General features: G+C 39.9%; 1 protein-coding gene across 4 annotated transcripts in view; it reads right to left on the bottom strand.

The window, feature by feature from the left end:
* The window catches only part of B3GNTL1 (UDP-GlcNAc:betaGal beta-1,3-N-acetylglucosaminyltransferase like 1), a 117405-nt gene extending 92461 nt beyond the window's left edge, over nt 1–24944 (bottom strand). For 2 of the 4 annotated variants that reach the window (XM_061376974.1, XM_061376973.1), the window contains exons 1-5: nt 24767–24944; nt 20357–20473; nt 20129–20228; nt 13361–13425; nt 4187–4252 (exon numbers count right to left, since the gene is read on the bottom strand). In XM_061376974.1, coding sequence (XP_061232958.1) covers nt 4187–4252; nt 13361–13425; nt 20129–20228; nt 20357–20473; nt 24767–24847 — 429 coding nt within the window. In that variant the 5' untranslated portion in view covers nt 24848–24944. Of the gene's footprint in view, nt 1–4186; nt 4253–13360; nt 13426–20128; nt 20229–20356; nt 20474–24766 lie in introns of those variants that run through there. The other 2 variants (XM_061376976.1, XM_061376975.1) reach the window with 2 other exon arrangements.
* Between the last annotated feature and the right edge of the window lie 461 nt (nt 24945–25405).

The raw sequence follows: 25405 nt of genomic DNA, 5'->3' as shown, positions 1-25405 counted from the left end.
TATAAACAGGCAAAGTCTGAAAACCTGGTGTCTTCCAAGAGTGCCCTGTTTATATAATCCTTGTCAGCAGGACTTGGACATAACATTAAATAGTCCCCAGAGGACAAGAGGACGGTGGTCTTAGAGAGCTGCATTTAGTAAAATCAAAATGTATTAGTAATTTGTCTTAAAGATCCAAAATCCTCCACGCTGTTACAGTTACCGATGTTACCAACAACGGAACAATTCCATCCTCCAATTTTTTGTTAAAGTCTTTCAGACAAGAACAACTTCAAAGAGAAAAAAATAATCTGATCTTGCTCTTTAAAGCATCATCCTATAATACAGGAGACAAGACTGCATTTCATTCGTGCTGCTGCACTGTTACCCCTGTCATATTCCAGTACCCAAACCTGAGGGCAAGCTCTTGCTTTGAAGAGCTGGTTGGGGAGTCATTCCAAAAGCATCTGGTATTTTTGGTTCCACCGTTTAGCAACCAGGCTTCAAGTCAGGGTAAGGCAATCTGCATTTAGGAATAACATGAAAGAGGAAGAACCTCAGGGATTAGTTAAGATCTGGATAAAGGTTTCTCTTGGTGGAGAAAGTTTGAGACTTTTCTTACTCTTAAATCTATGACAGTAGACTGAAGCCTTCAGTATTAGAGCCCACTGGGAATACCAGTCTTCAAATCTGGCTCTCGGTAACAGCCAGCAAGGCTGGCATTAGGAACAAGATTTCTGAAAGTACACAGAAACTACAGAAAGTCAAAGATCCAGGTCAGAAGCAGTTGCAAAACAGTGGAAAGTCCAAGTCTGCAAATTAGAATTTCAGGAACAAACCAAAAAAGCTCACTGCTTCACAGGCATTGCTCAAGCTTCTGCTTATTTTTCTCCCTCCACCTACTTTGGTTTATCATACTGACTGAAGCTAGGGTCAGGACTTCCAGCTACAGAATGGAACTTCATTCAAACATCCCCAACCATCTTCTAAGGGCAGAAAATTCAATGGCACAATTATTCTTGAGGACAGTAGAGATCATTCTTTTAATAGCAGCCCACACTGACAGTGGTCAGTAGATTTGTGGCCAGAAGGTCAGCTTCTCTCAAATTCAAATTGTGTCAGAACTACTGGAGGGCTTTGGACCAAACTGATCTCTTTGCTCATCAGGAACAGCTGGATATGTTCCCATTTCTTCTTTCAAGCCTTTGAATTAGAGTTGTTAAAATACAACATTAAACCAGATGATACAATTCACACAGGCATTACAAACATTTACTATATTTTTAAAATGGAAAACATGTTCCATTCAATTCAAACACATCAATTTTTGCCTTGGTAGAATTCAAAAATAAAGAAGGAAACTCTACACATAAAAGTCAACAATGTAAGGCAAGAAATGATAGAAAATAAAAACCAGTAGAAGTTTAAAGAAAAGAAAAATTAGGAAAGCCAAGGTCCTTGTCCAAAAAGCTGTGAGAAAACCCTCCAATTCAGGACAATGTTGAAAGTGGTGGCATGATGCAGACTTCAGCCAGATGTGCTATAGAATCACAGAATAGTTAGGGTTGAAAAGGACCTTAAGATCATCCAGTTCCAACCCTCCTGCCATGGGCAGGGACACCTCGCACTAAACCATGTCACCCAAGGCTTTGTCCGACCTGGCCTTGAACACTGCCAGGGATGGAGCATTCACAGCTTCCCTGGGCAACCCATTCCAGTGCCTCACCACCCTCACAGTAAAGAACTTCTTCCTTAGATCCAACCTAAACTTCCCCTGTTTACGTTTTAACCCGTTACCCCTTGTCCTGTCACTACGATCCCTTAATGAAGAGTCCCTCCCCAGCATCCCTAGAGGCTCCTCTCTGCCAGATGTGGGAGATACACATCTACCATTTTTCTTAAGCTTTAACATCACGGGCCTTTCTCTGCATTTCTGAGAATTTTTACACTTTCCTAAACTGAAGCTTTTAGGTACTAGCATGTCAGATAACCAAAAGGTGGAAACCCTTATTTCCCACACTAAATCAAACTGACTTTGGCTGTTCTATTTAGTAAAGCACAAAGCTCAAGTTAAGCTTTGCGCATTGGGTCTGGCTGAGATGGAGTTAACTTTCCCCACAGCAGCCCTCCTAATGCTGTGTTGTGTAGCTAGCAAGGTGTTGATAACACACCACTGTTTTGGCTACTGCTGAGCACTGCTCCACAGCATCAGGCCTGTCTCTGCAACATTCCCTCCGCCCCAGTAGGCTGGGGGTGAATAAGATCCTGGGAGAGGACACTGCCAGAACAGCTGACACAGACTGACTACAGGGATACTCCAGATCATATGATATCTGCTCAGCAATAAAAGCTAAGAGAAAGAAGGAGGAGGAGGGGCATTTGTTATTACAATGTTTGTCTACTGGAACAACCACTACATGTACTGAAGCCCAGCTTCCTAAGAAATGGCTGGCCGTCACCTGCTGATGGGAAGCAGAGAATAAATCTTTGCCTTTGCTTCTGCTCATGCCCTTTGCTTTTGCTTTATTAAACCACCTTTATTTTGACCCTCATCTTAATTTTCCATCTTATCTTCTCCCCTGACCCCATAGTGATACAGCTTAATAGGCACCTGATGACCAGCCAAAGTCAACCCACCACAAGTACCACAATAACATAGAACCACAAATTCAGATTAGTTCAAGCATGGGAAGAACAAGTTTGCTTTGCTTAGAAGAAGATATAATCATTAAGATATACTCTTCAGTCTACTCAGGTGCTCATTACTTATTTGACTGTCACTTCATAGCTCATCAGAACATTGTTAGGCACTAAAGTATAACACAATATAAACAAAACAGTTGAAGTATTTTCTAAATAGACTACAAACTTTAGTCAAAATTAGTCTAATTAAAAAGGTCTTAATATACAGATACAGAAGTCATACAAGAAACATGATAGCTCTTAACACTTGTCTCCGTAAACCAAGTTTACTGGATCAACTTGTCTCACCGGTTTTTTAGCATTTTACTACAGAACTACATTAACTGATTGATATCAGAACAAAAACAACTTTCAAAGTATCATTTTATTATGTTCAAAATGTGAATTAGGTTAACTGCTACTCAGGAGCTACTTAAACTATAATGTGGTAAATTACACTGTAAGGATTATCAGATTTCATAGAGACCTAGTCCAGGTGGTATGATGAGCAGGTACACATCTCAGCACTAAGCAGCAGGTTGTTTGGCAGACATTCCTCAGCCAAAACAACTGCAATAATCTTTACTTTGAAGCAAGTGTGCTTTGGAGGAAAAGTTTAAAACATGTTTGATTCCCACAGAGTGATAATCCTACAACTGCCTATTTTGTTCAGAGACCTGCAGGAAATACCTTCTTGACAAATGAAGTTGGTTGACCTTTCCTTTCCAGAAACCACACTGAAATAAATGTCACAAGAGAAAATGTCAGATGTGAAAAGAATAAACCAATTTTTTGCTTAACACCAACTGGTAGGAATATAAACTCCATTTTCTAGTTAATAAAGGAGTAACTTTATGGCAGTAACTTTAACAAATAAAGTACCTGCCATAACAAATTATTTATATTTATTATCTTCAGGTGAATAAAACACAGATGCAATCTCTCTCTAAAACATGCTGTCCCTAATCGCAGACACTGATTTAAAATCAAAGTCACGCAGATCATAAAACAACCATGTCACAGAATGTTTTTGACAGTTTACTTCACAAGAATAAAGAATGGCATTCTAATAATGTCTTCTTTTGAAGACAGACATAGGGAGAAATAGTAGTTTAACTTTAGGCCAGTCTATTAATAACGATCCATCCATTCCTTACAATTTACAGTTTCTTAAATATTAAAACCAAATAAGCCATAGCTGTAGCCAATCCTATGAAGCTTTTCACATAAAAAAGGCTTCTTTAGATTCCGTACATTGGCAAAACCTACATTCTTACTTGAAAAAGAGCATCACTGTCATAATGAGATTTGGTTTACTGAACAGAGAAAATAAATGGAAGAAAAGAAGTTCCAATCAAAGCTACTATTCAAATCAAAGCAAGGATTTGAAATAAAGGGAAAGAATACAGTGGTTATTGCTCTGCCTCCACCAGCCCTACTGTGAAATTTTCATATCCTTTTAAAGATGTATCCGGCACTCTGTAAAAGAAAAACACACAAATACACCCCAGAAAAAAGTACTCACACTGTTTGGGTGTTGAATGGCAACTTCGTGCTGCAGCCTAACCCGCTGTGGCATCATCACATCATCCTGGAATAAATAGCACACTGTTACTGAACAGTGAAAAGGGTCACAGTACAGTGTTCAGACACATTGGAATATGGTGCTAAATTAACATCATTTTACTGGCTTGCATTCAGAACTAGAGATGGAACAAATATTAAGAGATTTTACACTTTCAGCATATTAAACTCAGTGCTCTTCAAATTGGAAGTCATCAAAACTACTACATGACAACTGTGTTCTGATTTCAACATGTATCCTATGGGCACCCACATACTGTACATATCTAAAGAAACTCACCAATACTTTAAGAACTCTGATCACCAAACTGGCACTGTGTGTGGACAAGGAACTAATCTGGCTTCAAAGCATGAGATTTATAACATTCAAGCAATAGGAATTGCTTTGAATGAGGAAGTGTTCTCAATGTACCTTGTTTCATTGATAAGGAAAAGCCTCAGTCTCTAGTACTGATATGCCACATTTCATGAGCACAAGAATAGTATCTGTGACATGATACAATTCTAAGGCAAAATAAAAAGGAAAAAAAAAAAAGAACACACACTCATAAAATGCGTAAGCATTGACCCTAGCTTTAAAAAATACCACCTGGATTTCAATTTGATGTTAATACTTCTTTCACCTGTAGCATAAAGGTCTATTTTGTTTACTTATGAAAAAGTTAGGTTGCTTGTAAAGAGTTTGTAACCTCGTATCCTTCCTTCAACAGACAGGAGGAGATACTCCTTTCAAAATACTATTTCCTGTTCATGATCATATCCCTTTTAGACCACAGTTTTACAGTCTATTAAAATGCCTGACTGTAGCACAGGTTTTCTTCCCTAAATTTAGTCTCCTGAGGTTTCCACATGTATTCTTTTCCATTTTGGTGCCGTATTTCTTCCCTTTTGAAGGATCAGTTCAGTCTTTCTCAGGTGCTGGTTAAAACTAACACAACTTTTCTTCTCAGAGTATTTTCAGATGATCCTCACATTAAAAATCATTCTAAGGAGATTCCTACTAAAGCCAAAACCACTAAATATTGATCTTCCAACAACTTCCACATTAAAACTTTCCAGGAAATCAATGGCAACAAAAATATATTTGTGCTTAAATATCTGAAGCTTAGAAGATTGAATGACCTTGATATAAAGGTGACACTTGAGTTATATCAAAAACAAAACACGATGAAAAAAAGTATGAGAAGTAGATAAAAAATTCCAGGTAAATGATAAAAATAATTAATAATAAATTGACCCTTATCACATGCAACTTTATAAAAGGAATACATTGTCAAAAGGATTATTTCTCTCTATTTTGTATTTAGGATATATTTGGTCATGTGCATGAGAGATGTTACTGATTTTGAAGGCCAGAAGAGTGAAAAAAACCCTTCTGATTTCTCAACCTCTGTACATCAATTATTTAAATCAGACAATATTTACCATCTAATGCACTTTAGCAATAAGGCAGCAGAATTCAGGTACTGTATCAAGCAAATATTCCAAGAAAATATTTACCCTATTTCGCATGAGAACCATAATCCGATTTCTCATTCCAAATACAGAACTGGTTTTTGTAAATTAAAACCTGGTTTAAGATCATATACGCAATAGGAGATATATCTGAACTGAGCTTTGTTCACTCCTTTACTAATTACTTAGGATTCTTAGATGTCTTCTTGTTAAATTCCCCCAAAATGAGAATGCAAAAGCAATCCATCAAAAAGGAAGGAATTTCAATGCTTAGAACAACGTTACTATTATCTCTTACAATATACAACATATGCTCTTGTACTAAAAGATTCCTCAGTTTATGATGCTGCACAACAGAGATAACTTTAACAGAACGCAGACATTCACAAGGATGAAGAATAATCTACTTCATTTAAAAAGGTTAAAACAGCATGGAAAGTATTCAAACCAAACTCAAATCTCCTATTCACCAAACTGGTCAGTGTTATGTTTTCATAAGCAGACAACTTGACAGGAAAGGTCTAGTTCCTCCTAACAAAACACTGTGTCATTTTGATGCTGTTGGCAAAACTAACACGTCTACAGATTTGGGGCTTAGGCTATCACCAAGATCATCAGTACTCTGTAAAATCCAGCCAAAGAGGGGGCATTATGACCACAAAAACTCCAAAATGCCTTTTTTGTATTAATACATCTTTGTTCTCTAATGCTGAAAAACTCTATGAACTCTTACCCTGAATGACCTCTCAAAAGAATTTTGCCTTCTTTCTATTAGCAGTTTTACACATATGATGCCCTGCTGTATAGTTCTGTGATACTTTCCAGGGTCATGGGAGAAAGAAAGGAGGGAGGGGGGGAAAGAACATAGTAATTTAAGACATAATCCCAAATAAAACAACAAAGCAGTTAGGTGATGAGGAAGAACAGCACAAAATACACATCACATCCCAGACAAAACTGAGTCACATCAGCCACTTGGATTTTTAGACTGAGGCTGGGCAACTATAAAAGAAAGGTAACTGCAAAATCCAGATTCAGCACTCCACAGGTCCCTTCCCATCCAAATCACTCTGTGAGTGATGACTGGGCAGGGAGCCAGGAAGTGGAAAACAGCAATATTTATACAGAGACAATCTGAAGCAATGTGGCTGTATTCTAGACCAGTGTTTAAGAAACCAAATTCAATTCTAATGAATAAAACCAAAATGATTGTGCCATGAAATAAGAGCATTTCAAAAAATGTTTCAACTTTATAAGCCATTGGTAGGCGTGAGATGCCCAACCATGACCTGCACTGGGAAATGTTTATGGAGTTTAAGCAACCGTAGTATTAGACAACTGTTAAAATACTTTGTCCAGCTGCACATTAGGTAATCATGAATGTTCTACCAAAACTGTTGTATTTATGATATTGAACTCAGCAACTGTATTGGTTTCTGCACTAAACAGACTTTGGTCATCTTTTTTGGTTTAAAACCAAGAGCAAACCTTAGTAACAAGACAAACACTTTCCAAATTAGTTTTCACTTATGTCATGTCAGACAAAAAGAAAGTAGGTATCTGAATGTAGCTGCTGTATCTAAAAGGAAAGTATATTCAGTTTGTTTCTGTCTCCTATGTGTAAGCAGGGAAGACAACAAGGCTAGCAGTGAATTACACTGAATATATACTTTTGAGACACAGAAGTTTCCACTGGAATTCAGTTTTCTCTTTTAACATGAAGTCTCTAATGGTTGTCTCCTAGCAGATACAAGGCAGACAGGATGAAGAGAGATCCCCTCCCGACTGAAAGAATATACAAAAGAGCAGATTTAAAATAAACCCCAGGTAAATGCATGCCTTCACTAAGCATATACTTCAATAATATAGCTAAATAAGAGTAAGTAAATCCATTTTCTTGTGTCCCCACTCACCAAACTTAGTAGAAAAATGAAGAAAATCTCAGGTAATAGCTGGGTTTACTGTCATCTAGATATGTATAGACATCCATACAGTGCAAACGAGGCCAAACAGGTAACCAGCAAGAAATAAAGGAACATAAATAGAAACCTATTTTAAGCACTTAAAATAACCCAGAATTTGTAGGAATTTTGTTGATTACAAACATGTTTCCTGTTCTCCAGTGTCCATTCTGAATAGGAAAAAAATGTGCTGAAAGATGGGAGAATAAAAAGGACTTTATTTCACATGAAAAGCCAGCAGGGATTTCTAAACAAGCCCAGATGTGTTTCTGCCAGTGGGGGGCCGTGATCTCCATCACCTTTCAGTCTGACAGGCATTCTGCCTGCTTGGGCTCCTACCAGATATATCCCTTCTGGAGAAAGCTGGCTTGCTCCTGTCAAGTTCCTCACCACTTACAGATGCTGCCAAATCAAAAAGCTAGTTACACAACTATCAGCTGGGTTGTCTTCCTTCCAAGTAGAGGCACCATTCTTTATAAAAACACAGTTTATACTGAGCTAATTGTTTTGTTTCACTTTACTCATCTGTATAGTAGAAGAAAAAGAAAATTAAAGCAACAGACTGAGCTTAAGAATATTATTCAAAGCTGGTGCTATTTCAGGATGTGTTTCTCAAATCAATTTGTGTAAATCCAAATGACAGGAATTCACTGGCTTCTTCAACCAGGTCGCCTGGACCACACTGAACTCCACAGTAACAACTTCATGATTTCCCCTTAAAAGTGGGGGGGTTTGCACATCAGAAAGTAAAATAAAACATACAACTCAAAGTATACATCTACTTTTTAAAACCAAAGACAAGTTAATATAAAACAACACACTAATTATAGCTCAGTACTGAAGTGCTTTCTTAAGCTCACATTACAGACTCTGCACCACATGCTTTCCAAGCTTTCCAAATTCCTTCGTATTTGGCTGTTCAAAAAACCCACACACGCACACAAAGAGAGCTGACAAACTCCATCCCCACAATAGCAGCACCGTTTTTCCACTGCAGATATTATACATAAAATACAACCTGTACCAACGCCAGAAGGCATGTTTGACTTGCTGAGAAACAATAATGGCATCTCCAAAGTGTTTCAATCCATCAAATGGTCATTCATTTACCCTGCACCTGCTTAGACTATAGGGAAAATCTTTCCATTCTATTGTTCAGTTCAACTCCTTGAACTAGGGAGGAAAAGGCCTCGGACCTCCAAGAACTGACCCATCAACAGCCCCACCAAAGTAAATACACTGATACTATGCACTTTTCTAGAAGGCAGGTTTTTAAAGAAGCCCCCCACTATTGAACACATTCAAATTGTGCACTCTAATGGCCACACACAAGACACCTGAGCAGAACACATTCTGCTGTTAGTACTTGCAAGACCATAGGAAAAACTATGATTTTTCTGTTTCTGCTTCTGGATTAAATTGAGAAAGAAGAGGACAACAAAGAAATCACTTCTAAGTTTAAGAAACTGATTTCTTACCCTGACCATGGCAACAAAAAGTCTACAGGGGAGGTACATACACGGTGTTTTTATTCTCATGAACACATAGCACCTTCCATCAACAGAAACCTTAGAAATAAAGAATACTTCAAGTTTATTAGTGCCTGTAGAGTAATGTGTAATGGCAACCAACAATAAATCCTTCCAAAACCAGCAAGTTACAGACACTGTAAAAACAAGCAGCTGTGTTTATAACTGAAAGCTAGCTTGAAGGCTGGAGCCCCTGCAACATCTACCAAGTCTGGCGAGCCAAGGTCCAACCACCTTAATGAATACCCCTCAATGAAGGAGTTTTGAACTTGAAACTCAAGAAAAGCATGCAATTTCACAGCAATTTAGAATTAACATTCCCAGCTTAAATCATACAAGCAAATCTCCCAAACGGAAAGGCACAGGTCAGCAGCTGCTAATTCAAATATGGGAATACCGATTCTGGTGGTCCCCCCTCGCTTCTGAGGAATAAACCTTCACTGTTTCCCTCTGCCATTTCCAACTATTAGCAAGCAGTGACACTGTGGCAACATGGTGTAGAGTCACATCTTTGAACTGGCTCAGAACCTCAGAAGCAGCGATAGTCTGCCAACAGAGCCTTTCAAAAGGCTAAAAGTGTGTCAAAGACTCAAGGGACTATGACTGGGTTTGAAATATTGCAGGTCAAAAAAGGACACATTTTGATATTTCTTCTTCACCAGGCAGGAGCCCTCCAACAACACATTCATTATACCTGAAATAATGGGAAACTATACAGCTTACTAGGGTGAAATGAAAGCATGTTCCTTTTTAATTGAAATACAGTTTTATGCGAGTATGGGCATGTTTAAGTGAATGTCAACAAAAATAGCAGTTAAAGCAGAAAAATTAATTTTTGCTGTGCTACAGTTGGGTAAGTTACTATAACAAAGCTTCTAACAACCCCAGATAACTGAAAAACTAAGGTTACAACACAACGCATCTGGTAGTTACAGTCATAACCCCAGAGAACTTGAAGAGCAAAGCTAACAGTGAAATGTATTTGCATAATTCATTTATCCTATTGTTGCATGACCAGGATTTTCTGAGACTATAAATGTTAAACATGAACAATTTGTTAAGTATCTTCAATTTCCCAACTTGTTTTCCCCTGTGGGAAAAATGCCTCAATAGCTTAGAGGTGAAATCTGTAAGAACAACCACAGCAAAACCCCCTCCACAATAGCTATTAGTCAAACAGCTGCCACTTCATTCTAGAATAGGCTGATCAAATTCTGACAGTTCTGAGCTCTGTAACCTTTTTTTCCACATTTCTTCTCAATTTGTTGTCCTCACAAATCTGTGTTGAGAGACATAACACAAGCAGCTTGCCTCCAGCTGGAATGGCAAGCAAAACGGTCTCTCTGGAGCCAGTACTTTCAAAGATGCTCCCAAATATGCTCCTACATTCATTTCACCCAAAGGAATGTACAAGGAGCCTCACTGTGTTTCTCCACCTATATGAAACGTACACAAACTACTGACCCAGCCCCATTTCACTCCAATTCAACCTATAGCAAACCTGAAATTACAGCTGCACTTCTGAAGGTCAATTCCCTGGCATTACTGCAGCACATTCCAAAAGGCTGATATCAACATTCCTTCCTAGAGAGCTTGAGACTGGATTGGTGACTGAAATGAAGGTAGGTGGCGTGTAGAAGTGGAGTTGTTAAACAGCTGGCAACATCTGTGTTTCAGCTATTATCACACAACAGTTACTAACTACGGCCAAAATATTGAGCAATTTTTAGACTTGTAGCAGTTTCCACATTCATTTTATTTCCTCTGATGTTTTCAGCAAAAAGCAGTAGTCACAAGGAAAAACAGCAGAAAATAGGTTTAAGTAACAGCGATCACTTGATACTGCTTTTGTATCCAAGATTAGGCTTCTAATAGTTCAGAATGCCTTCTACTTTGAAGCATCTTGCTCAATAGCAAGAATAGAAATGGGTAGAACAGAAAATCTTAGTACCTTTTTCCAAGCTTATCCACACCATAACTCATAAAATTCTCAAATCCCTTTGAGTATGTCTTGATTATATTAAATATAAATGCTAATGAGAATATTGCAGAAATCCAGAGTCATCACTTTTACATTCCTTAAGAGTTCTAATTTGTTTCCCTAATGTTTCCTTATCTTGCACAGCCAGCAAACAATACAGAAGCATGAAGATGCATACTGTATAAACACTCTAAGGTGTTTATGGTATTATGCATACCATAAGTATGCATAATAACAAATGAAGAAATCTGTAGGGAACTCTACAAAAATGTCATTTACACAATTTAATATTCTAGTTTCACAGAATCATATAATGGTTTGGGATGGAAAAGACCTTATGATTATTCAAGTTCCAACCCCCTACCATAGGCAGGGACGCCTTGCCTTAAACCAGGTCGCCCAAGGCTCTGTCCTACGTGGCCTTGAACACTGCCAGGGATGGAGCATTTTCCACTTCCTTGGGCAGGCTGTTCCAGTGCCTCACACCCTCACAGTAAAGAGCTTCCTTTTATCTAACCTGAACTTCCCCTGTTTAACTTCAAACCCGTCACCTCTTGTCCTGTCACTACGTATCACCAGTTTACTGCTTGTGATTTACAGACAAGTACATCTGCCAGGATTGAAAAGACTAATCCAAAATTCACCTCAGTAAATTACAGATTTGAGATAGAAGATATAAAGCTCCATGGGACAAGAGAATAGTAGGTTAATGCCTCTCTCATACACGGCCTCAGTCAGCAATGAAGTACAGCAAAAAGAACTGGATCTCATGTTCATTAATCTCAACAAAACTGGGATCACTCCAGTTACTTCATGGCATAATTTCTAACGCCCTCCACTCTTTCAAAATCTGCTGAGTCAAGTGATCAGAAACAGAGCAGCACATTTTCTCTTCATACTTCCTCAAAATAATTTGTTTATGAAGCAGACACTGATGCTCAGTGCTGGGTATGAAATACAGTTTTTTGTATGTATGTATGAGGAACTGGCCTTTTCATACACCATTAATTTGCATATGCCCTGTGAGCCCTGTGTATTCAATATATACTCACGTGCATTTCAAAGCTTCACCCTCCATGAACTTACACATAAAGATTTGCATGAAATACACTCTGCAAAATAAAACACCTCAAACCAACAAACTGGTAAAGGGAAGCCATGATAAATTCAAATAAACTCATTTTAAAAGGCACACTGTGTTGCTAAATACGGTGATAAATTAATAAAAGCAAGAATAAAGGCCAGCAAAGCCACCTGTAAAACTTAATTTCTTAAATGATAAGACAAGAAATTTCTGCTGCATTGCCTTGGGTCAGAAGAAATATACCAGCACTTAACCATGTCTTGCAACAGTACACTGATTAATTCAGAAGACTTTAAACACACAACAAAAAACATCCTTCTATCTAGCTGACACAACAAATGGAGTTGCAAACCGAAAGACTACCCAAATTAAAACCTGTGCGGTTTTAAGGCTCTTAAGTTTACATCCCTGCTCTCACGAGGCTTTCTACTAAGCACAATCGTTAACATTAAGTTGACTCCTACCTGAAAAGCTACACTTTCAGCAGCCAGTTCATCCTAGTACCACACTAAACCATAGTTCAGTTCCAATTCAGAGGGAAGAATCAAACTTCAGGTGAAATTACACGAGATCAAGTGAGCCTTTAAGGTCCTGCTCCTCCTGCCTGATCCCAGCCGCATGGCACCATTCCTCAGATCAGCTATGCAGTTGTGAAACCCTTCACTGCATATTAGGCTGCAGAAAGTCAGATAGTTATCTGTGGGTTAGTGAGATGAAGGGGTTCACAGAAGGTATCCAACAAAGGAAAAAAAATTCCAAGATGGAAGCTGAGATTTCTTCATATTTTGCATCCAAAAACCAGTAGATCAGCTCTTAGTTGCTCATCAGTATGTTTTTTTTAAAGAATGTGGGAAAGAAAAGTTCTGAAAACACCTAAATACCAACCCTGCTCACAACAGCTTGTGAAATCCAACAGGATCAAGGAACAGTGTGAGCTGGTAGGCTTGCTACAGGTTGGAAGACAACTTTACAGCTATAAATGGTAACCAATGTGTTTAACACCCCAACATCTTTCAACAGCTTATCTTTAAGGCAAACCAACAATTACATTAAAACAAAGGAATTTTATTGACAAAACTAAGTTAGGCAAAATGTATTCACTTACTGAATCCAGAAAGCAGAGATAGGTTCCTGAGCTCTGAATTACTGCTTGATTTTTAGCAAACCCAACTGTTGAGAAAACAGAGATAAAATTATGTGGCAGTTTTTACTGTTGTATTTTTTTAAATCTTACTACCATCAGGAACAGATGAAAGGAAATACAAAAATCAGGATCAGGGAAAGTACACATTTTTTCCATACTTAAAGCAAGGTCATTTGTAAATAGTTAATCAGTGTGCCTATATCAGTCATCTTCTCTGAGTGATTATCAGTTCCATGTGTTATAATCTACCACCGCATAAACTTAGGCTACTTTTGCTAGTACTAGAACAATATAATCTGCAATATGTATCTTGAAGAGTCAGCTACCTCGGTTTCACGTCCAGTACCTCAGATTATAGAGACACAGAACGGCTTGGGTGGGAAGAGACCCCTAAAGGTCACCTAGAGCAACCCCCTGCAATGAGCAGATGCTGAAAACCCCTGGCTGTATATACATTCGTCTTTTCAGTCCTAACAAATAATAACAAACCTTAAGAAGGAAAAGAAAGAATAAGAGCTTGCTAAACAACCAGTTCTACCCATCAGGGAAGTTCTGGTCTGTTCCACTATGCTCGTTAAATATAAAGTATGTAAATGCAAAAAACTTCCTGTGCCATTAGTGTAATGGCACAGGTAATACAGAGGAGAACCAAAGTAGAACACATAACCAATGAGCACAAACCTGGCTTATTTAATACCACATATTATACCATCTACCAAAGACACTGAAATACAGATTCAGACAAATGACAACACTGGCATCCAGGGTCTTTTTGTTTCTGACCCCCTGACACTTGCTGAATCTTTTACCAAGGCACTCAGGAAGTTGAACTGAAAGAGAACTTTTTGTCAGCTTCATTTCTGAAGCAGATGACAGCATTGGCAGGGCAAATTAATGGCAAGGCAGAAAAAAAAAAGGAGGGGGGGCAGAGCATCAATACACAGCCAAGGGTAAGGATGGGACTGCAGCAACCAGCAACAAGATGTATTTCAGTGGTAAGCTGAGCTCATCTGCAAGGTTGTTTTATCTGGGAATATTTTTGCATGTAGACAAAGTTTACCCAAGAACATGATGGTCTTCGAATTTTTCTCCCAGGCAGCATTATCAGAAAAGACCACATATATCCAGAGTTATTCTAAAAAGTGCTATATGAATTCCACTTGGTCATAATATGTAACATTTAGGCGTCATTTAACGTATTTATGGAACCCAGTTAAGGGAATACAGCAAAAGACTGCCCTGATATGCAAACCAAATGAGGTGAAAATATGCAATACTGTAGGGGTTTTATTCCTTAATGGAAAAACTGTGTTTGTAAAACCAGAAAATCTCACCATGAAGTGAAGCAGGATAATTTTAAATAATATTGTCCCTAAAGTTCCTGCTTTTTCATTTGAAAAAAGCAGAATTCTGTAATTCTCCACTCTTTTTATGTGATACAGGTTTAAGTTTACTCAGGACACAAATTTAAGCGGGCTCAAAGGTTCACTTAGTTTTAATGCACATGCTCCTTGGCTATTTTGCTGAGTTGTCCAAGTACAGAAAAAGCCTTATGATTGCATTTCTTACTGCCTCAAAGGAACATTATGTCAACTACCAACAGAACACTACAAATGAAGGCTCCTCCTCATAACTGCACTATTCTTTTCGTACCTATTTTGAGTATTTTAATCCTTACCTTAACTTTTTATAATCATGGGTTTCTCAGGCTTACTATCTTACAGTATATTACCTTTTTAGACACATATGAATATCTAATCTCACATATACAGTTACTCTCATTCTCCTTCCTATTGGCAGTAAAAAAGCAGCTGGCAAAGTCAGTAGCTACCACAACAGCAGAGCTGAAACCTGGCATGAGCAGTTTTAGTGGGAAACAACTGACGAAAGTTAGCAGGTCTGGACACGCCAAACAAGCAAAACCCCAACACTATGGAGGTCCCTACAAAAGCAAGAGGTAGAAGAACAAAACTAAATCTGCCCAACATCAATGAAATCACTACTCTCACACATCATTACCAGCTGTAAAGCAGCCTGTACTTGTATTTCAATGCTGTCATTAGTATACCCTGATATTTCAACAACCTTCAGCAGAAAATAATGAAGAACTAGGAATCAGCAAGAAAAAAGAGAAGACAGCTAAAGGCAACTGCAAGATGACAATTATATTACTCAATGAATGTTCTGAAATATTTAAGATCTCTTTTTAAAATAAACCACTTTACATAAAATACTGAAATCTTTATGATTTGTTATGAGAAAAAGTTGGAACATATTTCTTTCTAACATTAAAACAGAAATCATCCTGAAGCTTTTACTCTACCAGCCATTTTTTTAAGAGGGAGAGAAGAAAACACACATATCTAAAAAGTTATTAGTAAGGGAGATGTAACTCCCCATGGAAGAAACTAGATACTAAAACTGGTTTCAGCACAACAAATCCTATGCTTGGCACGAAGAAAAAAATTTCTTTCATATTACTTTGCTGAACAAAATGCAACGTTTGTGCCAGGTCTCTGAGTTTTGTAAGGCCTGCTTACTTGGTGAAAAGAGCCTGTTACCATGGTTACAGCCGTAAAAACTTAAGCCTCAGTGAGATATTAACATTCCTCAGTCTTGGAAAGAAAAAGGTTTCCTTTTTTTAGGCAAGTGACCCTTTCTTTTTTTCTAGGTTCCCCCCCTTTCTTTTACATGCTAGAAAAGAATCAGAAATAAATCCTAATCTTGTGTAAATAGTTGAAGATGTGAAGCCTGACTACTACATTGTTTCTGTACTAAAGCATCTTCTTTTAAAGGAAAGACTCCTTACAGTTGTAACTAGTCCTTAACATAATAAAAGTAAATCACTGAAAGCAAACAAATACTATGGATTTCAAGTAACCTGCTCCTAAGATGTAACAACCGTGAAGAAAAGATGTCCTCATTTTAATGGTGACCTGAGAGTGACTTCCACATGAATAAGCTTGGGTTTGTTTTTTTTAAAAGAACTCTGCATTTCATACTATTATTTAAAACAATGCTCACAGCTGCATCCCCCACCCCCAATTTATTAAACATTTGTTCAGGTTTCAGCTATCACAACACTAACAAATGCAAGTCAAAACCAAAAATAACCTGACACATCACTAATGGCACAATATAATCCCTGTAGTTCACAATTCAGTTTTAGGTTCAGCTTCCTAAAGTGCAAAGGTGAACTGACTTCAGAATTCTAGCATGAATTACTGCCAAAATGTTGTACTTATGTGTTCTTGCAAACTAAAACCCAGTTTACACATAATTGCATTCTACCTAGCTTCTAGATCATCAACTACTAAGAGAAGTATGATATGAAAAGAGACTGACAATCCCATAGTTGGGGAGGGGGGTGCAAGAAGATAGATGAATTTCCAGAAATACAAGGAATTCTTTACATTGCTAAAATCCAGCTTGGCTAGGGATATTAAGGATATCAGGAAGGGATTCTACAGGTACATAGCAAATAAAGAAAAGACTAGGGACAACATAGGCCCCCTCAGGAAGCTCTCAGGAGAACTAGCTACACAGGATTTGGAGAAGGCTGAGGTTCTGAATGACTTCTTTGCCTCGGTCTTCACTGGCAAAGGCTCTGACCACAACACCCAAGTATTGGAAGGCAGACACAGGGACTGTGAGAATGAAGACCTTGGGCCCACTGTAGGAGAGGATCTGATTTGAGACCATCTTAAAAATCTGAACGTGCACAAGTCCATGGGACCTGATGAAATCCATCCGCGGGTCATGAAGGAGCTGGCGAATGAAGTTGCTAAGCTGCTGGTCATCATATTTGAGAAGTCATAGCAGTCAGGTTAAGTTCCTGATGACTGGGAAAAGCGGAATATAACCCCCATTTTCAAGAAGGGCAAAATGGATGACCCAGGGAATTACAGACCAGTCAGTCTCACCTCTGTGCCTGGCAAAATCTTGGAGCAGATTCTCCTGGAAGGCATGCTAAGGCACACGAAAAACAAGGTGCTTGGTGACAGCCAGCATGGCTTCATTAAGGGGAAATCCTGCATGACCAATTTGGTGGCCTTCTATGATGGGGCTACAGAACTGATGGACAGGGGTAGAGCAGTTGATGTCATCTACTTGGATTTGTGTAAAGCGTTCAACAATGTACAACACAACAGCCTTGTCTCTAAATTGGAGAGACATCAATTTGATGAATGGACATCTCGGTGGATAAAGAACTGGCTGGATGGCCGCACACGAAGAGTTGTGGTCAATGGCTCAATGTCCAGCTGGAGACCAGTAACAAGTGGTGTCCTCAGGGATCAGTGTTGGGACCAGTCTTGTTTAACATCTTTGCTGCTGACAGGGACAGTGGGATTGAGTGCGCCCTCAGCAAGTTTGCCGATGACACCAAGCTGTGTGGTTCGGTTGATACGCTGGAGGGAAGGAATGCCATTCAGAGGGACCTTGACACGCTTGTGAGGTGGGCTGATGCCAACCTCATGAAGTTTAACCATGCAAGTTCAAGGTCCTACACCTGGGTCGGAGCAATCCCAGGCTCAGCTACAGGCTGGGCAGAGAAGAGATTCAGAGCAGCCCTGCGGAGAAGGACTTGGGGGTGCTGGTCGATGAGAAAATGAACATGAGCTGGCAGTGTGCGCTTGCAGCCCAGAAAGCCAACCGTATCCTGGGCTGCATCAAAAGGAGCGCGACCAGCAGGTCCAAGAAGGTGATCCTACCCCTTTATTCTGCTCTCATAAGACCTCACCTGGAGTACTGTGTGCAGTTCTGGTGTCCTCAACATAAAAAGGACATGGAACTGTTGGAATAAGTCCAGAGAAGGGCCACAAGGATGATCAGGGGACTGGAGCACCTCCCATATGAAGATCGGCTGAGAAAGTTGGGGCTGTTCAGCCTGGACAAGAGAAGGCTGCGTGAAGACCTCAGAGCAGCCTTCGAGTATCTGAAGAGGGCCTATAGGGATGCTGGGGAGGGACTCTTCATTAGGGACCATAGTGGTAGGACAAGGGGTAATGGGTTAAAACTTAAACAGGGGAAGTTTAGATTGGATATAAGGAGGAAATTCTTTACTGTAAGGTTGGTGAGGCACTGGAATGGGTTGCCCAGGGAGGCTGTGAATGCTCCATCCCTGGCAGTGTTCAAGGCCAGGCTGGATGAGGCCTTGGGTGATATGGTTTAGTGTGAGGTGTCCCTGCCCATGGGCAGGGACGTTGTAACTTGATCATCTTAAGGTCCTTTCCCACCCTAACTATTCTATGATTCTATCACTCTATCTGTTGTCCAAAAGACAAAAATTCCCTCTATGAACCTTGTCTGTCTTTTGTCATCAACAGCTCAATAATGCTAATATTGCAAGTTACACTGTCAAAATAACATCAGTTCATGCTAGAAATATTAAAATACTACAAATATTTATAGTAACAGTTATGCTGTATTAGTTCAGTATTGCTAGGTCTGACAACTGTTTAAAAAACAGCTTTAAATAAGTCTATAGTCAGAAGAAATGACAGTAATAAAAGCCAGGGGCCTGTACCAAGGTGCAGATTAATTTAGTGCACAAATTCCAATTTTTCTGCATGTTTCAACATCAGATGATAATTAACCCTTCTGAAAAAGAATTGGGCTTTCTCGTAAAAAGATCATTTTGAGCTATCTGTAATAAGCCTGGGTTTCTTTCAGTTACAAAAGGGGTATTTTGTTAAAAAAAAACCCAACAAACAGAAACTGACCAAATTTTGCATTACAGTGTTTCCAAAGTGTGCCTTTTAAGTGAAATAACTGGGAAGACACACATCTGGAACCAATTTTCTATCAATTCCTACCTGTCTACTACCACAAAAATCCAGAATGATGATATATACAACTCCTATACACAGTGTGAACACCCTGTTCTGCTTGGTTTGTCCTGCTGTCCTCCTTTGGAACACAGACCCAATCTTCCAACTTCAGTGCCATTGAACACTAGCTTCTTCAAAGAGCAGTATGTTTGATTGCTATTTTACAGTTAAGCAGGCTTGTCTGCTAAAAAAAAAATAACACAACCCAAACCTTAACATAACCAAAACAAGCAAAAGAAGAACTCTTAGAGAGACTTGTTTGTTATCTCCTCCAGGGGGTAAATGTAATTCATATTAGCATGTAAATTAACACAGAATCACATCATACACCTTTCCTGTAGCTCACTAAACATATTGGTTTAGCTCTTTGTCTAAACAGGTAGGAGTTTAGTGAGAGTTTTTAGCTCACATCAAAACTTTTCTGAAACCTTCGTTTTGACCTGATCATCAAAAGAGATAGAAAAAATGTATTTTGTTCTATTTCAGGGTCTATTCTGCATCTACTTTTAAATCCTTCTGTGAGAAATTTTAGGTTTCTTTTTTCTTAAACCCCATCTCCTGAAGACGACTCAGATCTCAGAAAGCCAAAGTAAAACTGTAAGTGTTAACACCACTGTGTATACTACAACTAAACAAAATTCTTTTGCAGAGTAGCACACGAGTGTTAAGCCAAGTTCTTCTTTGCTGGACATATAAACAAATCCTACAGAACCAAAACCAACAGGGCCAAATTCTAATTTGGAATAAGGTTATGAACAGAGAGCTCTGGAACACATTGTGAGTAGTTTTTTTAACATTGCAATGCAAGTGGCTACAAAGACACTTTGCAAACTAAAAAATACAAGATGCCTGCGATAACAAGCTGACTCTCCAGAAAAATCACTATTAAGCTACATACCGCCTCGAGGTTCAGATGAATCATTGCTACCAACAATTACTGGAACACCAGCATCTTCCAACTTCATCTTCCATTTTTCAATTATTTCAGCTGAAGCATCCTAGAAAAACGATGACACAGACTGCAGCTATTTTAAGCGTATAGTGAACCAGACACCATCCAAACCAAAGATTCCTATCAGAGACAGTATTTACTTGGGCAGTATCTTAAATAAGGTCAGAAACATACCTCACTGGCATCATTAAAAACTGACAGCTCCATGGTTTCTTTAAAATCTTGTTCCCAAACTGACTTCAAGCATTCATCTAACCAGCATTCACTATTGTGAACAGGCACGATGACAGACTACAAGGAAAGAAACAAAAAATCCAGTGTATGTCAGTAAGCACTATTTTTGTTTACTTACAGTGTAAGAATATTCATTACAAAGGGGAAGTGACCTTTCTGAAACTAATTTTCACCAAAAATGCACTTAAAAATAAAAAAGTAGGCAAAGACCCTTTCTTTTAATTCTAAATATATGATTCAAAACCCGCCCGGACATGTTCCTGTGTAAATTTATCTAGGTGTTCCTGCTCCTGCAGGGGATTGGACTAGATGATCTTTTGAGTTCCCTTCCAATCTCTAACATACTGTGATACTGTGATTGACTTTCTTCTCCATCAAGCTGTCTTATTCAGTTTTGAGTTCTGAAATGGCTGTTGGTAGATCTCCAAGGAAACAAGAGACTACTGAAGCAAAAAACACTAACAAAACATCTGTAACACCACACTAACCTATTTCTAGTATTCCTGTATTTCTTAGGACACTCTAAGCTCACTACTTAATAGGAGATGCTCATATATGCAGCCTATACCCTTGGGCTCTAACTGTGTTTTTTAAAGTGACTCTATTTAAAACTGCTATTAAGCACATTAGATGCCGTTTGCCATACTTCCATAGTCTACGATTTCAACTTCGAGCTTTCCTACTACAGCCTCTACTGGTTCAGCCACACACACGCAAAGCATGAAAACCTATCTGAAGTATTTTAAAATTGGTTAGAAACCAGAGATGAGGGATTTTTCTGTTCAGTAACTCACCACTGTTCTAATTAGCACCCCAAAAGCCAACAACTGCCCCCAAATTATTTCAGTATCTCAAAAATAAACATTCTGGCTATGTTTGTAAAGGGAAAGGCTAAACCCATACCTGCTAAGATCTCTTCTAGATGGGAAACTTAAGGCAAAGAACCCAAGTAACTTGTAAGAAGTCTCATTGGACATTTTAAGAAGATCATAGAAACAGAACTTCAACTCATCGTGTGGTGTAACCATAAACATGCAAGTTGAAGAAACAGAAGATTAGTTCCTATTGTGACTATGTGAGAAACTTAAAAAAAGCAAAATACTAGAAGAATACTGAAATTTAATTAATCAAGTTTAGTGACATGTGAGTACATGTACACTGTGCAAATACAGGCAAATCATACATGAGCAGGCAGATTTTGTGGACATTGAGGAGCATGCTTTTGTTTTTCTACAGCAGTTGAAAACTCATAAAGAAGAAACGTGAGAATATTCCATAGCAAAATTAAAACTATCATTGTTTAAAATGAATGAAAAACCTGATTTTTGGCAGGATGCTGTAGGAGGCGAAAGAGGTATTTAAAAGAAGTAGGAGGAAACCTATCTAAAATTTGAAGGAAAGCAGGTCTTTGACTTCTGTTTTGGAGAGATAAATAAGTAGAAGAAGGAGAAATAAAAATATGAAATAGATTACCAAATAATTCCAACATACAGACAAAAAAAAAATCAGAACTTTGAGACTAAAAGAAGAAGCAAAAATATGAGATTCTAAACCAATATATTCCATTGACTCTGAATTTTAATACCGTTTAGGTCTAGATGGCAATAAAAATACAACCCTATACATTTATACTAATCAATCTAACATATTCATTCAGAAAGAAAAGGGTTCTCCAAGTCTTCCAATGACCATATAAACTAGTCACAGGTTTTCACATCCAGAAAAATGAATGATTTGACAATTTGTTTTCTAATTAACTCTGTAAAATTGCAACTATTCCATCACAAATCAGCTCGATATTGTCTTGAAAACTACAAAACTGGAACTTCTTTGGTTTATTTCCCCATAATGAACTCCTGGTTTAAGTCAGGACAGCAGGGCAAAACACAATAATGTTCGGACTTCAGTTTAGTTTGAACTGAAAACAATACTTTAATGGTAGCACATGTAAAAGCACCTACAAATACCTCATGGCACTAAGGTTCTCAGAACTTAGCCTAAAAACTCGTAATAGATTAGTATGAAACATAAAATTTGCAGCTGGTACTTGTCCTGAACTAGGCATTCAGAAACTAGCCTTGATCATCAAGTGTCTGTATCAGCACACTTCAGTCTCCTTGGTTCATATAAAGAGGGGAAAGCATCAACCAGGGCACTGTTGCACTTCTGGATTTGTCTCAAAAAACCCTCAGTAAGCTGGCAGTAACCTCAAGAGACAGTCTCTACTTCTTCTGTCCCAAACCATGATCAACTAAAGCTGACCAACATCTCCAGGGACAGAAACACCAGCCTTGCAAAGGCAATCTCTAAAAGCAGGCATAAAGGAGACCTGGCATACCATTCTCCCAGTAGCTGAAGTAATTTTGCTACAGTTTATGCCAGCTATCGCTTCCAGGTCTCTGCACAGATTATTATTCTAGTTCTCTTTGCAGCAACCTTTCATATATTTGAAAACTGGTACTATAAGAGTGAGCTACAAAAATATGCAGAAAGCTCCTTCAAAGTAACTGAGTGAACACAGGGACACAAACTGCAAACAACTAATGTATTTTTGTCATTGGAGTATCAACTGAATGGCAACTGAGTCAGAACTGTCCTTTCACTAGCAGAGAACAATTCATAGTAGGATCCAACAGAACATCCTCATGGCCTCTAAGCCAAGCACAACAGTTAATACACAGAACTATGATCTGGTTTTAGAATCATAGAATAGCTAAGGTCGGAAAGGACCTTAAGATCATTCAGTTCCAACCCCCCTGCCATGGGCAGGGACACCTCAGACTAAACCGTATCACCCAAGGCTTCGTCCAACCTGGCCTTGAACACTGCCAGGGATGGAGCATTCACAACCTCCCTGGGCAACCCATTCCAGTGCCTCACCACCCTAACAGGAAAGAATTTCCTCCTTATATCCAATCTAAACTTCCCCTGTTTAAGTTTTAACCCGTTACCCCTTGTCCTATCACTACAGTCCCTAATGAAGAGTCCCTCCCCAGCATCCCTATAGGCCCCCTTCAGATACTTGAAGGCTGCTCTGAGGTCTCCACGCAGCCTTCTCTTCTCCAGGTTGAACAGCCCCAACTTTCTCAGCCTATCTTCATATGGGAGGTGCTCCAGTCCCCTGATCATCCTCGTGGTCTCCTCTGGACTTGTTCCAACAGTTCCATGTCCTTTTTATGTTGAGGACACCAGAACTGCACACAATACTCCAAGTGAGGTCTCAATAGTCCAAGTAAGGTTTCAAGCATTGAGATACTACCTGGTTCTCATTGAACTTCTGATAATCTAGAGTAAGACCTGAGGCAATTTTGGATCTTTTTAGTAATGTTGTTTTGCCATTACTAAGCTGAAGATGACGATTCCCGGCTTTGCTGCAAAATGAATTTTTATATATGGCAAAGATTGCAGAACGTGAAATGGTTAAAAGGCAGTTCAATCCCTTTCCTTCTACAAATGTATTCACCAAAAAAGCCTTTCTTCCTCCCTCAGCTAGGCCACTGAAAACCAACACAACAACCACAAGTAGAAAAAAGTGAGGTTTTAAAAACCAGTGTCAGAAACCATGCACTTGAATGTTTTGAATCCAAGAGCTCTCTTGTTGCTGGCATTACCAGCAGCATCCTTCACTAAGATACATACTGACCAACTCCAGAGTGAAAACTTACTCTCAGTTTCCACAAATTTCAGGTCAAACTTCTTCAGGACACCCACTTCCACATCTGTGTGGAAAATCTATTTTAAAAATCACTTTCACACTGCTGAAGATTTCAGATTAGTCAGAAACCGTTATTTTTAAACAAGTTTTCATACGAGTCACTATTCCAAGCCCTTTAGAAACTCACGGCTGCTGGCAGAAGCACACTAGTTGTGCCACATCTCCTATGTGGGGTACTTTAAACAAACCCAGAGAGATTTTTCAGGCCACAAACTTTGACCTGCCTTTAGGATGTGACTATGTCAAGCTGTCCATCATTTTTGCTTGCCTATTGATCTGTATGGATTTGCTTTTCAGATGGCTGCCTCACTAAACCTAAATCACTGCAAAACCACAACAGCTGTATGTGTAGAAATGTGAAGAAACAGCAATAATCAAGAAAAACCCCAAACATTGTTACAGGGTGCAATAATAACGCCAGCCCATCACTGTGCAAGGCCAGGCGGCACACAGCCGAGGATGAGCCACAAACCCCGCTGCTTTCCTGCGCCGAGCTACCGCTGCACCCACACACCTCGCACCGTGGGGAGCCGGGCTCAGCTCTTTACTCCTCCTCATTCCCGAGCCGCCCACCCGGTCCGGCCTGCCCGGCGCCCCAGCTTCCCTCAGCCCCAGCCCGCTCGCCTGACACGTACCACCTGGACGGCGCAGCCTCGGCCCGCCGGCGGCCGGGGGGGCACGGGGCGGCGGGCCCCGGCTCTGCCCGCCTCCGCCATGACAGCCTCCGCCCCTCACTCCGGAACGGCCTGCGGGAGCCGGAGCTCCAGGCCGGGGTGGAGGCGGGTGTTCGCGGCGTGCTGCCGCTTTCGCTCTCGCCCCGCTCGGGTTTCCTCCCGAGGAACCGGCCCCGGCGCTCCCGCTCCTCGGGCCCGCGCAGCCGCCGCCGCCGCCTCGTCCCCTCAGGCCTTTCCCGCCCCGCGCTCCGGCGAGAGCTCCCTCAACGCGCGCTGGGCAGAGGAACAACGATGGCTCCGGAGGCCGGAAGCTGCTTTGGGCGGCGAGCAGCGAGGCGCTTGGGGGGAGGCCGGGTCGCTCGGCCGGGAGCGGCTTCGGCCTCAGGCTGAAGGGCCCCGTGAGGCGATTTAAAGCTTTAAAGGTGCGCGGTGTCAGCTCCGGCTGCCCCGGCCTGGCTCGGGGTGTGCTGGTCGGGCCGCAGGCGGCTGAAGGGCTTCTGTGTGGAGGCAGCTATTAGTTAAATAAGTGGAGCCTGCGGTTTCCCACCCGTTCTCTAATCGCATTGTTTTACGTGCGTCTCTCCAGTCAGCACTGGGCTG

Source organism: Neopsephotus bourkii, unplaced genomic scaffold (genome assembly GCF_033783945.1).
Source record: "Neopsephotus bourkii isolate Nb327-2 ecotype Australia unplaced genomic scaffold, CSIRO-AGI_Nbou_v1 NB_1749, whole genome shotgun sequence".
NCBI lineage: Eukaryota > Metazoa > Chordata > Aves > Psittaciformes > Psittacidae > Neopsephotus > Neopsephotus bourkii.
Note: the sequence above shows the minus strand (reverse complement) of the source record. Positions and strands in the feature narration are given on the sequence as shown.